Source organism: Camelus bactrianus, chromosome 18 (genome assembly GCF_048773025.1).
Source record: "Camelus bactrianus isolate YW-2024 breed Bactrian camel chromosome 18, ASM4877302v1, whole genome shotgun sequence".
Taxonomy (NCBI): Eukaryota; Metazoa; Chordata; class Mammalia; order Artiodactyla; family Camelidae; genus Camelus; species Camelus bactrianus.
The window spans coordinates 26,158,146-26,170,985 of NC_133556.1; the positions used below are offsets into that span (position 1 = coordinate 26,158,146).

Here is a 12,840-nt window from a genome sequence, read left to right on the forward strand (position 1 = left end):
TTACTCAGGGAGTTAAGTGGGCACAGCTGGGTTCTGTATCTGCCTCTGCTTTCGCTCTTGTGTTACGTTGTTTGGGTGAAGTACATGAAGAGAATCCTGCCCCATTCAGGTAAGTAGTTGATAAAGAGAAGAGCACTTTAGTAGCCTTCTCAGGTCGTTGTGGATATTCTTTTTTGATACTATACCACCACTCAACAATTGGAGGTTTACTAAAGGTTAGTTGCAGTGTGAAATCTGAATCCGTAGCACTGAATTTTTCGTCCTCTGGCATTAGAATCTGTTTGTTTTTTATCTTGAATGGATCTTTTGCCCTTGCATGATTTTTCTTTTTTTTTAATAACATAGTCCTTTGGTCATCTAGGAATTTGACTCACTGAGTTATGCACATCTTCCAAATGACATAATTTCATTATGTGAAATTTTGAAAAACCACATTCATTAATATCACTATGAAATCTCTTCAAAAAAATCTTGTAAATTTTGACAAGCTGTCAAGCTCATGTGGCATAAGTTTTCAAAATTCTAATCTTTGATCAAAATCCAGATTTTATCACTGGTAGAAAATAGAGTTGTCCTGGAGGGAACTGGCTTACGTTGTTCATTTTTGAGAAAATGTCTGTCCCATACTGAGACCTAAATAACCACAGCTTGTCTGTGAGACATGTTTTCTAGTTTTATGTGTTCCATGAAGAAAAGCAGTTACGTCCGCTCTCAGCACTCACACCAGTGCATCCTCTCCACACAACCACGGCGTGCAGCAGAGGTGCTTTATGACAGCTTCCCAGTTTGTCGTACAGAATAAAGGACATGTAGCCAAGGGCTGAGATTTAATAAAAGTAAGAATTTTCAGTCCTTCATCAAGGACATCCATCCCTGCAGTTGACATCCTTGTCTTGTGTGTGCAGAGCAGCAGCATAGAGTGGGGTGGCCGCCGAGTCAAGTCTCGTGTTGCGGGGCTAGTGATTTACTCACTGCTGCTTTTGCCCTATCGTGTGAATGTCAGCACAGCGCAAAAGGCAAATGACGACATAGTGGTAACATGAAAATTGTTTTATATTATGGAATAAATTTGATTTCACAGAGCCCAAGAAAGGGCCTCTGGCAGCGATGGAAGTGTTACATATCTGCACGTTCCATATGGCAGTCACGTGGCTCCTGAGCACTTGAAATGTTGCATGTGTGACTGTGGAAGTAGATTTTTAATTTTATTTAATATCAATTCGTTTTGATTCAGGTAACCACATATGGCCGGTGGCTACTGTATTAGACAGCACCGGGGTCTGCAAGGCCTCCGTGGGCAGTGCTCGGAGGACTGCTGATGTAGTACACCATCCTGATTGTTTGCAAAAGATCTGGAGGCCCGAGAAGTGCAGTGACTTACTCCTAAGCACACCGTATGAGTCACTGGCAGAGAACCTGTTTCAAACACAGCTTCTGACTGCTACTTCCACTCACTCAGTCTTATTCCATCAATATGGTGGTTAAAGAGTTTGAAAATGACTTTTCCTCAGCATAGGTATTACACAGATGTTTCATGAACGAATGAACAGTCATCCAAAGTGAGACACATGGTGGGGAGGGTGTAGCTCAGTGGTAGAGCACGTGCTTAGCATGCACAAGGTCCTGGGTTCAGTACCTCCATTAATAAATAAATAAGTAAATAAATAAACCTAACCCCCCCCAAACAAAAACAAAAACAAAAAAAACAAAGTGAGATGCAAGTAAGGCCATATTACTTTTTATTACCACTAGGGAGATGAAAGGGGCTGGAGCAGGACATCAGCAAACTTCAGGGCCAGAAAGTACATACTTTAGCCCTAGTGTGTCATAAGGTTTTGTTGCAGCTACTCAGCTCTGTGATGTGGGAAAGCAGCCACAGACAACATGTGCACAGATGAGCTTGGCCGTATTCTAATAAAGCTTTAGTTTTACAGACCAAAATTTGATTTTGTGTAATTTGCATATCATGAAATACTTTTTCCCTAACCATTAAAAAACTTAAAAACCATTCTTAGCTCAAGGCCATACAAAGGCAGGCATCTGGCCAGATTTGGTCCGTGGGTCATGGTTTGCTGACCCTTGGTCTAGAAGAATGAAAAAGCTATTGATTAACTAAAGAATTGTTTTCTTATAGTTATTCAAAGAAAACCAAGCGCGGCTTCATCTCTGTGAAAAGCCTAGAAGACTAGAAGAAAAGGGGTTAGCTGAAGGCAGGATTTGTGTGTGTTTCAGGGGCCTCCACAGGGCACTTCTGCTCCCTAGACCAGGCCTTTGTGCCTGCCGGGGAGTGTCTTGGGGAGCGTCTGCTGGGGAGCGCTGTACTGGGTGTCACATGCTTGCTGACCTCCAGCAGCCAGCCCCGGTCTAGTGTGCCAGGTGTCCTGGAGCGTAGGAGGCTGTTCCGTCAGGAGGTCAGGCAGTCGCTGGCTCTGATGGCAATAAACTCTCTGGAAACTTCCCAGCCAGTGTTTTCATCTCTCAATATACTTGATGCATGCCACTTCCCAGCTGGAACTTTAAATGTTTACGGTTATTTTAATCTGATTTATAAATTACAGTTTACCACATGTGTGTTGTAGGAAACCTTTTCACAATCCAAAAAACCACAAAGAGGAAACCTCTTATCACTTATGACCTAAGTCATCAGAACTCCTTTGTGCTGTTTGCCTCTGGTCATTTTACCGTGTGTAGAAGCATATGTGAGCTTTGCGGGATGCGGGTTTCCCATGTCGTTAGAACTCACTAGGGTTTTGTATAAATGTACCATCCTGAATGTATTTGGCAGCCATATTTGTCCTTACATTGGTGACGACAGAAAGTGCAGTAGGAATTGTCTGGCCTAGAAGTTGGAGAACGGGCATTGCTACATGTGGGAGGGTATAGTACAGAATTGGGGGGGGTCTTGTTTTTCTAGCTCTGTTACTGTATACATTTGTTTGTGAGTTTGTAATACAAAACCATCATCTCAAGTGGTCTGAGTTTACTTCAGCCAAGGACAGACAAGTTTCTTCGGAGGAGGAAAGGCCCCGTCCAGTGAACTGACTTTATTTACACCCACTTGATCAATGAAGCAGATTTGGGAGTTAGCATCATTTTCTATTCCAAGGAAGTTTTAACATTGGAAGCCTTTACGTTGAACAAGCAAACTTCTCAGTTTGCTTTTTTTGCCTCATGATGTGAGTGCAGTTTTTAAAAACCCTAGTCTGGCTGTGTTTTCCCAGTCCCTGAATTGCGGCTTTAGAACACCCATGGACCCCACGGTGAATGAGCCCTCAGAAGCTTCACGGCTGGAAGGGAAATGATTTGGACCTTCTCAGCAGCAGCCTGGGCTTCCTTTTGAAATGTTTTGGAGAAGGAGTCTGGGTGCCTTGTAAACAGTGTCGTTTCCTATTTCCTAACTGCAGTCTTTAAGCCGGAGGAGTTACGCCAGGCTCTGATGCCAACCCTAGAAGCACTGTATCGACAGGATCCGGAGTCCTTACCTTTTCGGCAGCCTGTAGATCCCCAGCTCCTAGGAATTCCAGTAAGTTGATGCTTTAAAAACATGTGGTAACATCACCAGTGTAATTCATGAGTATCCATTGTTTTATCTTTTAAAGTCAGGTAAAATAAAGCCCCTTGTTTTGAAGATTTTTTTTTCCCCAATATAAAAAATTTTTTTCTGTCAAAACAATAATACACTTTTGTCTTAGTGATTGAAATGTGTGTTTCCAGCTGGTTCTGTTAAGCTCAAGGGTCCATGGAGTGGGTAACAGTGAGATGTGGGGAGCATACCCTGGAGCACGTGGCCTCTGTAGCCTTGATATTTGGGCTCTGGGTAAGGCTTTGTCTGCAAGAATGGATTTAAAGAATTGATGAACAAGAGAACATAGATAAAACATTCTCTGACATAAATTGTAGCAATGTTTTCCTAGGTCAGTCTCCCAAGGCAATAGAAATAAAAGTAAAAATAAAATGGGACCTACTCAAACTTACAAGCTTTTGCATAGCAAAGGAAACCATAAACAAAATGAAAAGACAGCCTATGGACTGGAAGAAAATATTTGCAAATGATGCATGCAGTTGACAAAGGCTTAATTTCCAGAATAGACAAACAGCTCATACAACCCAATAACAAACAAATGATGCCCAATCAAAAAATGAGCAGAAGACCTAAATAGCCATTTCTCCAGAGAAGACATATAGATGGCCAGTAGGCACTTGAAAAGATGCTCAACACTGCTAATTATCAAGAAATGCAAACCAAAACCACAATGAGGTATTACCTCACCAGTCAGAATGGCCATCATTAGAAAGTCCACAAACAATAAATGCTGGAGAGGATGTGGAGGAAAGGGAACCCTCCTACACTGTAAGTAGGAATGTAACTTGGTGCAGCCGCCATGGAAAACAGCATTGAGATTCTTTAGAAAAACTAAAAAATAGAGTTAACCATATGATCCAGCAATCCCACTCCTGGGCATATACCCAGAGAAAACTTTCATTTGGAAAGATACCTGCACTCCAGTGTTCATAGCAGCACCGTTTACAGTAGCCAAGACAAGGAGGCAACCTAAACGTCCATCGACAGATGACTAGATAAAGAAATTGTATCTATGTGTGTGCACGCGCGCGCACGCACACACACACACACACACACACACACACAATGGAATACTACTCAGCCGTTAAAAAGAATGAAATAATACCATTTGCAGCAACATGGATGGATCTAGAGATTATCATACTAAATGAAGTAAGACAAAGAAAAAAATAATCATGATACCACTTTTATATGGAATTTAAAAAAAATGATACAAATGAACATATTTACAAAACAGAAACACACTCACAGGCATAGAAAACAAATTTATGGTTACCAAAGGGGATGGGGGAGGGATAAATTAGGAGTTTGGGATTAGCAGATACAAACTACTATATATAAAATAGATGAACAACAAGGTGCTAATGTGTAGCACAGGAAACTGCGTTCAATATTTTGTAATAACCTATAAGGAAAAAGAATATGAAAAAGATCATGTATAATTTTAAATATATATTATATATAACTGAATCACTATGCTGTACACCAGAAACTAACAACCTTGTAAATCAACTAAGCTTTGATTAAAAAAGAAAAAAAAAAATTGGTGAACATCAGTTGTAAAACACAGGCCTCCCACTTTGCTATCCCTGGATGCTATTGCAAAGGCCATGGTGACCCAACAGATTCTGTTCAGCAGTGTTACTATTTTTGGTTTGTGTTTGTGTTTGTCTTGGAATGTCATTTTGCTTGCTAGAAGTGAATCTCTAGAAAAACATTTTATTTGGTAAATATGCTGATGATTTTAATTCAGTGGGTCAAAACCCTTATTTTTAAAAAAGTTTACATTAAAAAACATCTTTTATTAAATAATTATTTTAATACTATTTTTACTTTGCCTTTGTAATAATTTGATCACACTTGAAAATATTAATTACAATTTCAGGTAGTAAAATCAGAGGAATATCAGAGGTTCTTTTTCAATTCCAATTTCTCACTATTAGAAATGAAATTTTACTGTTGCTTTCTACTGCTGTTTTACTTTAAGATAAAGCTGCCAGATAAGACCGGCATTCAGAATTTGGGGGATCCACTAAACTGAGATTGTTTTGTCTTTAAGGATTATTTTGACATTGTGAAGAATCCCATGGACCTTTCCACCATCAAGCGGAAGCTGGATACAGGGCAGTACCAGGAACCCTGGCAGTATGTGGACGATGTCTGGCTCATGTTCAACAACGCCTGGCTCTATAATCGGAAGACGTCCCGGGTCTACAAGTTCTGCAGTAAACTCGCAGAGGTCTTTGAGCAAGAAATTGACCCTGTTATGCAGTCCCTTGGATATTGCTGTGGACGCAAGGTACAGTTGAAAGTTTTCCTGGAAAATAAACTTCCCTTGTTAATCTAGCCAAAAAGAATTTTATGATGATATGAGAGACTCAATATTTTGGCCACACTTGTGTACTGAGAAGTACCCAGTGGATGCTGGTCTTTTGTAAACCAGTTGATTGTCTGAAGCTAGAGGTACTTATGGGGGAAGATCTTGGGTTAAGCATTTCTGGCTGCCCCTATGTCCATTCCTCTATCTGTAGTAAATGTCTCTTAGACGCTAATTCTGTCCCATTGTATCCCCCCAAAAAAGTCTAAATAGCTATGAAAATTGTTAAGACTATCCAGTGTACTAATAAAAAGAATTTACTAGCTAAAGCTAACACTCAATATTGGACTAGACCATTACATGACAGTAAGTGGAGTACATTTTTAGTATTTTCTCCTTTGTTTTTGCAGTATGAGTTTTCCCCTCAGACTTTGTGCTGCTACGGGAAGCAGCTGTGTACAATTCCTCGCGATGCTGCGTACTACAGCTATCAGAACAGGTGAGCACTGAGCAATTTCTTGAATTACAGGACAAAAGGAAGGTCTTAGGGCAAGTTATGCTCATCTGATGACAGCCTGGGTACGTTATTTCTTTCCTGAAGTTTCAGTGAAAAGAGCTGAAATTTCATTGCTTCTCAGTATTCAGATAGGCCTATGGTCTCTTAACTTAAAAGCAGGCTTTTATAGTGTAAAATTTTAAGTTCAAAACTGCTTGCTGCAGTGCTTGGATCAGGTACATGTATCAAGCCAAAATGTGCCAAACCAACATGAGAAACTCTGGAGTTAAGAGTAACTCTAATAAAGGTTGACATCCTTTTTTAAAGATATTAATAAAGTTGAAGCATTATATTTTACCAATCAGTGTATAAATATTTGCCTAGCTAATTTGGCCTGGACAGTCTGATAGAAGGACTTGTGTTAGTGCTAATTCATTAAAAAAAAAAAAAAAATTCAGGCCATAGACTTTTTAACTGGTAGCACAATACAGAATGAAATTAGTGTTTTTGTTGAGTTTAAGATCAATTTTCCTATCATGAGATAGCCTTTTCGAGGTTTTGTGAGTGGTAGGTATGCTTGAGAAATATTTGCTATTCTTTTGAAATGTGGAGATGGCTTAAGAATAGATTCCATGTCTTGAATAGAAGGAGAATGAAAATAATTTTTGTTATAGGTGATTCCCCCATGGAAGTACAACTTCCTGGTTTGGGGGTTGTTTTGAAAATTAAGCTACTTTGTATCCATTGCTTTAGTGGCCACATGTCACCGTAGCATGGAGGGCATCTTGCCCTGAAACACAGGCTGTAATTCTTTGTCAGATTCAATTACATTGCCTCCATTTTGTGAATCAGCAGCTAAATTCTTTATGTGACCAAGATGGAGCTTCATGCCTGTTCTGTGTCCTCAGGTTCAAGTATTAAATATCACCATTTAGAGTTTGGTGTTTTGATTATTTTGATCTTATGTTTGCTTGGAGTAATTATATATGTCCTTATATTTCAAAGAAGTTAAGTACAGGGCTTTTTATTTGTTCAAAGGTACATGCACAGGCATGAATAATTTGAAATTTTGCAATTATTTTTTTCCAGCTATGTTTTTTAAATTATTTTAGTTTTTTAAAAATGTCTAACCATATTCAAGATAATTGACAGCTCCCATCAAAATCCTATTTAAAAAAAAAAAAGAACTGTTGACCTATGAATATCTTAAGACAAGATTTCCAAGCCTTATTCAGCTCACTTATCCTAGTGGAATGCTGGTTCGAGGGGAAAGATGGGTGTCCCCAGAAAGAACCTCTGTTGGAAGTACAGCCAGCACAACCGTCCTGCTGAAGATATTTTAACATTTGGAATTTAATTTCTATCTTGGCTTGCCCTTGTAGCAATAAAAGCGTTTTAAATCTGAAAGTTTGAAATGGTACCATAGCCCTTTTGTAATGGAGTCCTTCCTATAGTGACAAGTGTTGTTCTGGAGGTTCTGGCCCCTCCGTTTACACACCCCATAACATACCAAGCTTAACCTTCTTATCCAACAAATGGGCATGGTAACAACTTCCCTGATAGCCTTAGTTATCAGCCTCCAAAGAGATAATGAATAGGATTTCACTTTGGAAACTGTTATGTGCCAAGCAAAATAAAGTTACGAACTTTTAAGAGAATAGGCTAAAACTAACTATACCCTGAAAAATGCCCCCACTGCTGAGTGCCCCAAACAGTTCGCGTTTAGAAGGAAGAGCAGACAGTGGGTTGCTTGTCACCATATCTTAAGTTTGAGGGCCTTTCATTGTTGATTTCACTGTTTCTGGGTCCTTTGGGACCCTGCCTTTGCCGATTGGCACAGATTTTAGCCATGCTTAAGTTGAGAGCAGTTAAAGTTCAGTGGAGTCGCTGGCATGAGCACGCACTGCTGCCCCACGGAGGAGGTTGTCGACGGAGTGCAAACATGGGATTGTTTTGAAAGTTCCGAAATGTCCCATTTTATTTCTATAGAGGACTTAATTTTTATTGAACAAAAATAATGTGTTTTCCTTAAGAGTAGAACCATGAATAAAGGCATTCTCTTTTACTCATAATACATTTTAAGAGTGTAAGCATGCTGCTCCTCAGCTGAGTCTCACAAGGTATGCTTCCTAGAATACTGACCTCGAAGAGATAACCACCTTGTGAGTCTAGGAAAGCAGTGGTCTGATTCACGATGGACATTTTAAGTGCTTACATTCTTAATCTCTACTTTGACTATTGATGGACACTGTGGTGTTCTTTTGAATAACTTATGGCACTTATAGTCCTAAACTGTTTGGGCACTTAGAATAGGCAATTCTACAGACCGTTTAAACAAGTGAATCTAATACATAAACTAGTGTATGGTTACATTTTTCACTTGTTTCCATACTTCGACATTTTGAAAGTAAGTCATGTTGGGGAAACTGTTCTATAGATTTTTCCATTTATTGTCTATAGATAAGATAGGTATTATCTATAGACATTTGAATTCTTTGTATATACTGATATGGTACTTAACAACAATCTGCATTTGAAAATTTACTCCATACATTACCCTTACAGATAAACTGTGCAGTTACATTGTGTTAACCTTAGGTACCCAGATGTACATCATCATCAGATTATGTGAAGTACTTCTCCTTTACAATTCCATATTCATCATACTGCTTCCTTCACACAAGGCAGAAGGTCATCCAGAGTCTTTAGGTTGAAAAGTGAATCTCTGAACCGTTATGTGTTTCCAGGGTGAATAAAGTTTGGACTCGATTGTAAGATAGGGACAGCCCAGCATTAGCATCTGTCACCCACTGATTGCCAGGGTGGTTTCAACCTGCTTGACCAGATGGGTGGCTGCACCCCTCCTGTGGGCTGTCGTCACCTCAGTAAGGTGCTGCAGGGAGGCCCAGGCGCCTTCCTCTCCCTTTACACCTGAACACGTTTCATTCTCCACCGTCTCTGGCATTGATTGCTCTGAACAGGCACTAGAGCGTGCTCACTGTGTGTCCCTCCCAGTTTCTGACCCTGGGGTTCTTGGGGACAGGAGTTATACACAGAGAGCACAGGTTCCCGTGGCCACTCTGAGGGCTGCCGTTGAGCCATCAGTGGTTTGCTCTGGGCCAGCTTCCTCCAGTGGAACGTGGTGGGTTTGTGATTCTTGTTTCCCAGGTGTTGCTGGGCTCAATGTCCCGCTTGAATAAAAACTAAGAATTTGTCCAAGATTTTAAATACTAGTGTGTAATTATCATGGCAATTTCATTTGAAAATGTATTCGGTAGTCCTCTTTTAGCTAGCCCACAGTGGCTGTCCTATCATAATGAACTGGACCATTCCATCCCAAGTTCCATTTTTAAAAGGGAAGCAATTTGGCATTGAGGAGCTATCTTTTTTGCATATTGTTCTGGTTAACACTTAATTGGTTTATAGTTTATGTACTTTTCTTTCTTGCCAGTGATGATCATGCCCTCCTGCACATGGAAGTTCTACTACATGATTTCAAGGCTCCATAAGAATATTTACAAAATAGTGAATGGTCAGAATATTACTGTAGTTCATTCAGAGAAAAACGATACATATTTTTTAAAAAACAGCAGTGTTAATCTGTTCCTGGTCAGTTTTTAATCTTGGCAGACTTTGTTGATTGAATTAATCCTAAATATACTGGTCCCAGCAAGAAGCTTTTATTAATCCAGTTGCTACCCACAGTGACTCTGTCATGTTCTTCATCAACAATCTGAAAAATTGAATAAGCTTGAGATGTGTGCATGCTCTGAAGTTATATGCTTTTGATTCACTGTATGTGTTTAGTCAGTGAAATACAGCCGACAAAATGCTCAAGTGTGCTTAATTAAGATTAGAATTAGAACCTGTGGGGGCCTATTTTAGTGTTAATGAAGATATTCTGGCCAGGCAGTGGCCTGAATCCCAGTCCTTTATAGCTGTGTGCGTGCGTGTGTGTGTGTGTGTGACTGCCGCATCTCCTTCTGCCTGTGTGGTTCAGTGTGACGGTCCAAGTCTCGTCACAGTGTCTTTAACACTAATCCTCTTGGCATCTCGTAGACGTAGTTTTGAGCGCTAAAACCGCATTCCATTGTGCTGCCGCCGCTGCCTTGCACTCATCCTTTTTGCTTGTGTAGTTCGCCTCATTCAGCTCGTTTACTTCTGCAGTATTCTCGTGTGCCCATCTTGTTTTATGCAGCATCAGCCTACATTTTTGTTGATTTCTCACTTGTGTCCTTTCCAAACATTTAATAGTTCTTATTTTAATTGTTCTTATTTGATAGCTTGAGCCCAGGCTCTATATAATCAGAAATTGGGGTGATGGATAATTTCTCAAATGCAGATTGTGCTGTAAAGATTAACTTCCTAAATTTGCTTAACTTGGATTGTCACCCAAGTCAGAGCAATCACTATCTTAGATTGATGAATGATTGGTCCCAGTACCAAAAAGTTTAAATCAAAGCTTAGAATTGAATTTTAAAAGTCTTTAAGATTGTTCGTGGATTTACATATATTGTATTGTTTATACAATATATCACAGTTTTTTCTCTGTGTATTCTTACTGATAAATGGCTGGAAAGTCTTTGACCCCGATTGCATTTCTGTTAAATGTTTGTCTAGAATATGGATTTGGTTTCATTTCTATTGTAACCCAGTTAACTAAGTGATTAACATGAGAAAAATGACAGAAGAAGATTAAAAACAGTTCTGGGTGCTCAACATTTTCATACCTTTAAAGATCTGGCTTAATAACATAAGTAAAATCTGTGAATCGCTGTCAAGCATAAATTTACTGTTTCGAAAAATAAAGCTATTACAGTTTAAATTGCTTTTTTAAGATCTTTTGTCAGACTGTTTTATTCAGAGTAAATTTTTTCCATCTCAGACCCTGGAGTTATATTTGATTTTTCTCTAAGTAAATAAAATTCAAACTCTAAAATTTAGGCTCCTTGCAATTCTAGTATTAACAACTCCTTGAAAACATTTGCATCTTGGAGCTGGACGAGCCCACTATTAGTCATGATGGCCTGTGATGTGTGCAGTGAGACCGGATGCTAATCAATGCTTTGCCTTGGCTTTCTGCTCTGTGTTGTCTTGGTGTTTGCGTCTTACCTTTATGTCTGTGCTATTTGTTCCCTCCCCTGTTCTCTAATCCTGCCCTTCCCCACCTACCCCTGTTCCTTTCATTGTCCTCACTGACCCATCAATCAACCAACAACGCCCCCCCTTCGTCGTGGTGATCTGCCCTGCTCTGATTGGTGGCTTCGTTGCTTGGGTGGCTGTGTGTTATGATGGACCAGTTCACCCAAGTATGGCCTTCTTGCTGACAGGTATCATTTCTGTGAGAAGTGTTTCACAGAGATCCAGGGGGAGAATGTTACCCTGGGTGACGACCCTTCACAACCCCAGACGTAAGTACCATCCTGTCATTTTGTTCGGAGATGACTCTTAATTGCTGTTTTCCTCCTGTCTATGATTAAAAGGGGAGCACCACTGCCATTTTGACGTTTGTGTGGTGTGTTTTTTCATACTCACTGAACCCAAACTGACACTTCAAAGCGTGGCTGTTGTAGCTGAGTCCCAGAGCCACACCCACTCTCTCCTCCATACCAAGCGTCTAGACACCGCGGTGCTCTGGCACCCGCGCAGCTCAGCAGTCCCTCTTGACCTTGCTCTGTCTCTTGTTTTAAAACACTTGCTTTTTCCTAGTGGCTGTCAACTTACATTGGGGGAAATTATAAATTTTCAGATACACCTCTTCACAGAACTGGTGGGAACAGGAACAAGTCTTGTGTACATACCTTGTCCATAGCATTTGGTTGATCTTCGACTGAAACCTCTGTCCTTTAAGTTGTGGAGTTAACAGAACCCAGATGAGACCCAGCGAGCAAGCATATCTTCTTCCTTGTTGGAAGCTGGACTCTTGCTCACTAGCTCCAGTGTGGACAGGCCTGAATGTTAGTTCATTAATTCCTTCACTGAGTTCACCATTTCCTCCCCAAAGCTTATTACCTTTGAGTAGGCTGATGGCCAGAATGTGGCAGGAAAAAAGCAAGTCCACAAGTTCAGTGAATTGAAGCATTTACATGCTTGGGATACCCAAAAACCTGCCAGCCACCACAGGTGCCTAGGACTGCCAGCATTTTGTGGTTCTTTATTTTCTCCTGACTCTGCCATGATTCCTACCACTCTGGGAAGTCTACTGGGTGACTGTCCTCCCTAGAGGCAGGAAAGGCTTCCCACCGAAGCAGTTTCCAGCAGGCACAGACAGTTACTCTGCAACTCAAGTTTACTTTCTTCAAATGCAGAACAAACCATGGCCACCCGTAAGACATACAGACCAAAACGACAAAATTTTTCATATTTGGTTTATTTTTCTATCCCATGTCATCTTAATTCTTTGATCCAATTATGTGACTAATAATTGGATTGTATAATTCTATG

At 40.2% G+C, this 12,840-nt stretch overlaps 1 protein-coding gene across 1 annotated transcript in view; it reads left to right on the plus strand.

The window, feature by feature from the left end:
- The window catches only part of CREBBP (CREB binding lysine acetyltransferase), a 118,209-nt gene that overhangs the window by 87,185 nt on the left and 18,184 nt on the right, over nucleotides 1-12,840 (plus strand). Inside the window, exons 17-20 of the mRNA XM_074346399.1 lie at nucleotides 3,405-3,523; nucleotides 5,643-5,882; nucleotides 6,311-6,399; nucleotides 11,727-11,807. Coding sequence (XP_074202500.1) covers nucleotides 3,405-3,523; nucleotides 5,643-5,882; nucleotides 6,311-6,399; nucleotides 11,727-11,807 — 529 coding nt within the window. The remainder of the gene's footprint in view (nucleotides 1-3,404; nucleotides 3,524-5,642; nucleotides 5,883-6,310; nucleotides 6,400-11,726; nucleotides 11,808-12,840) is intronic.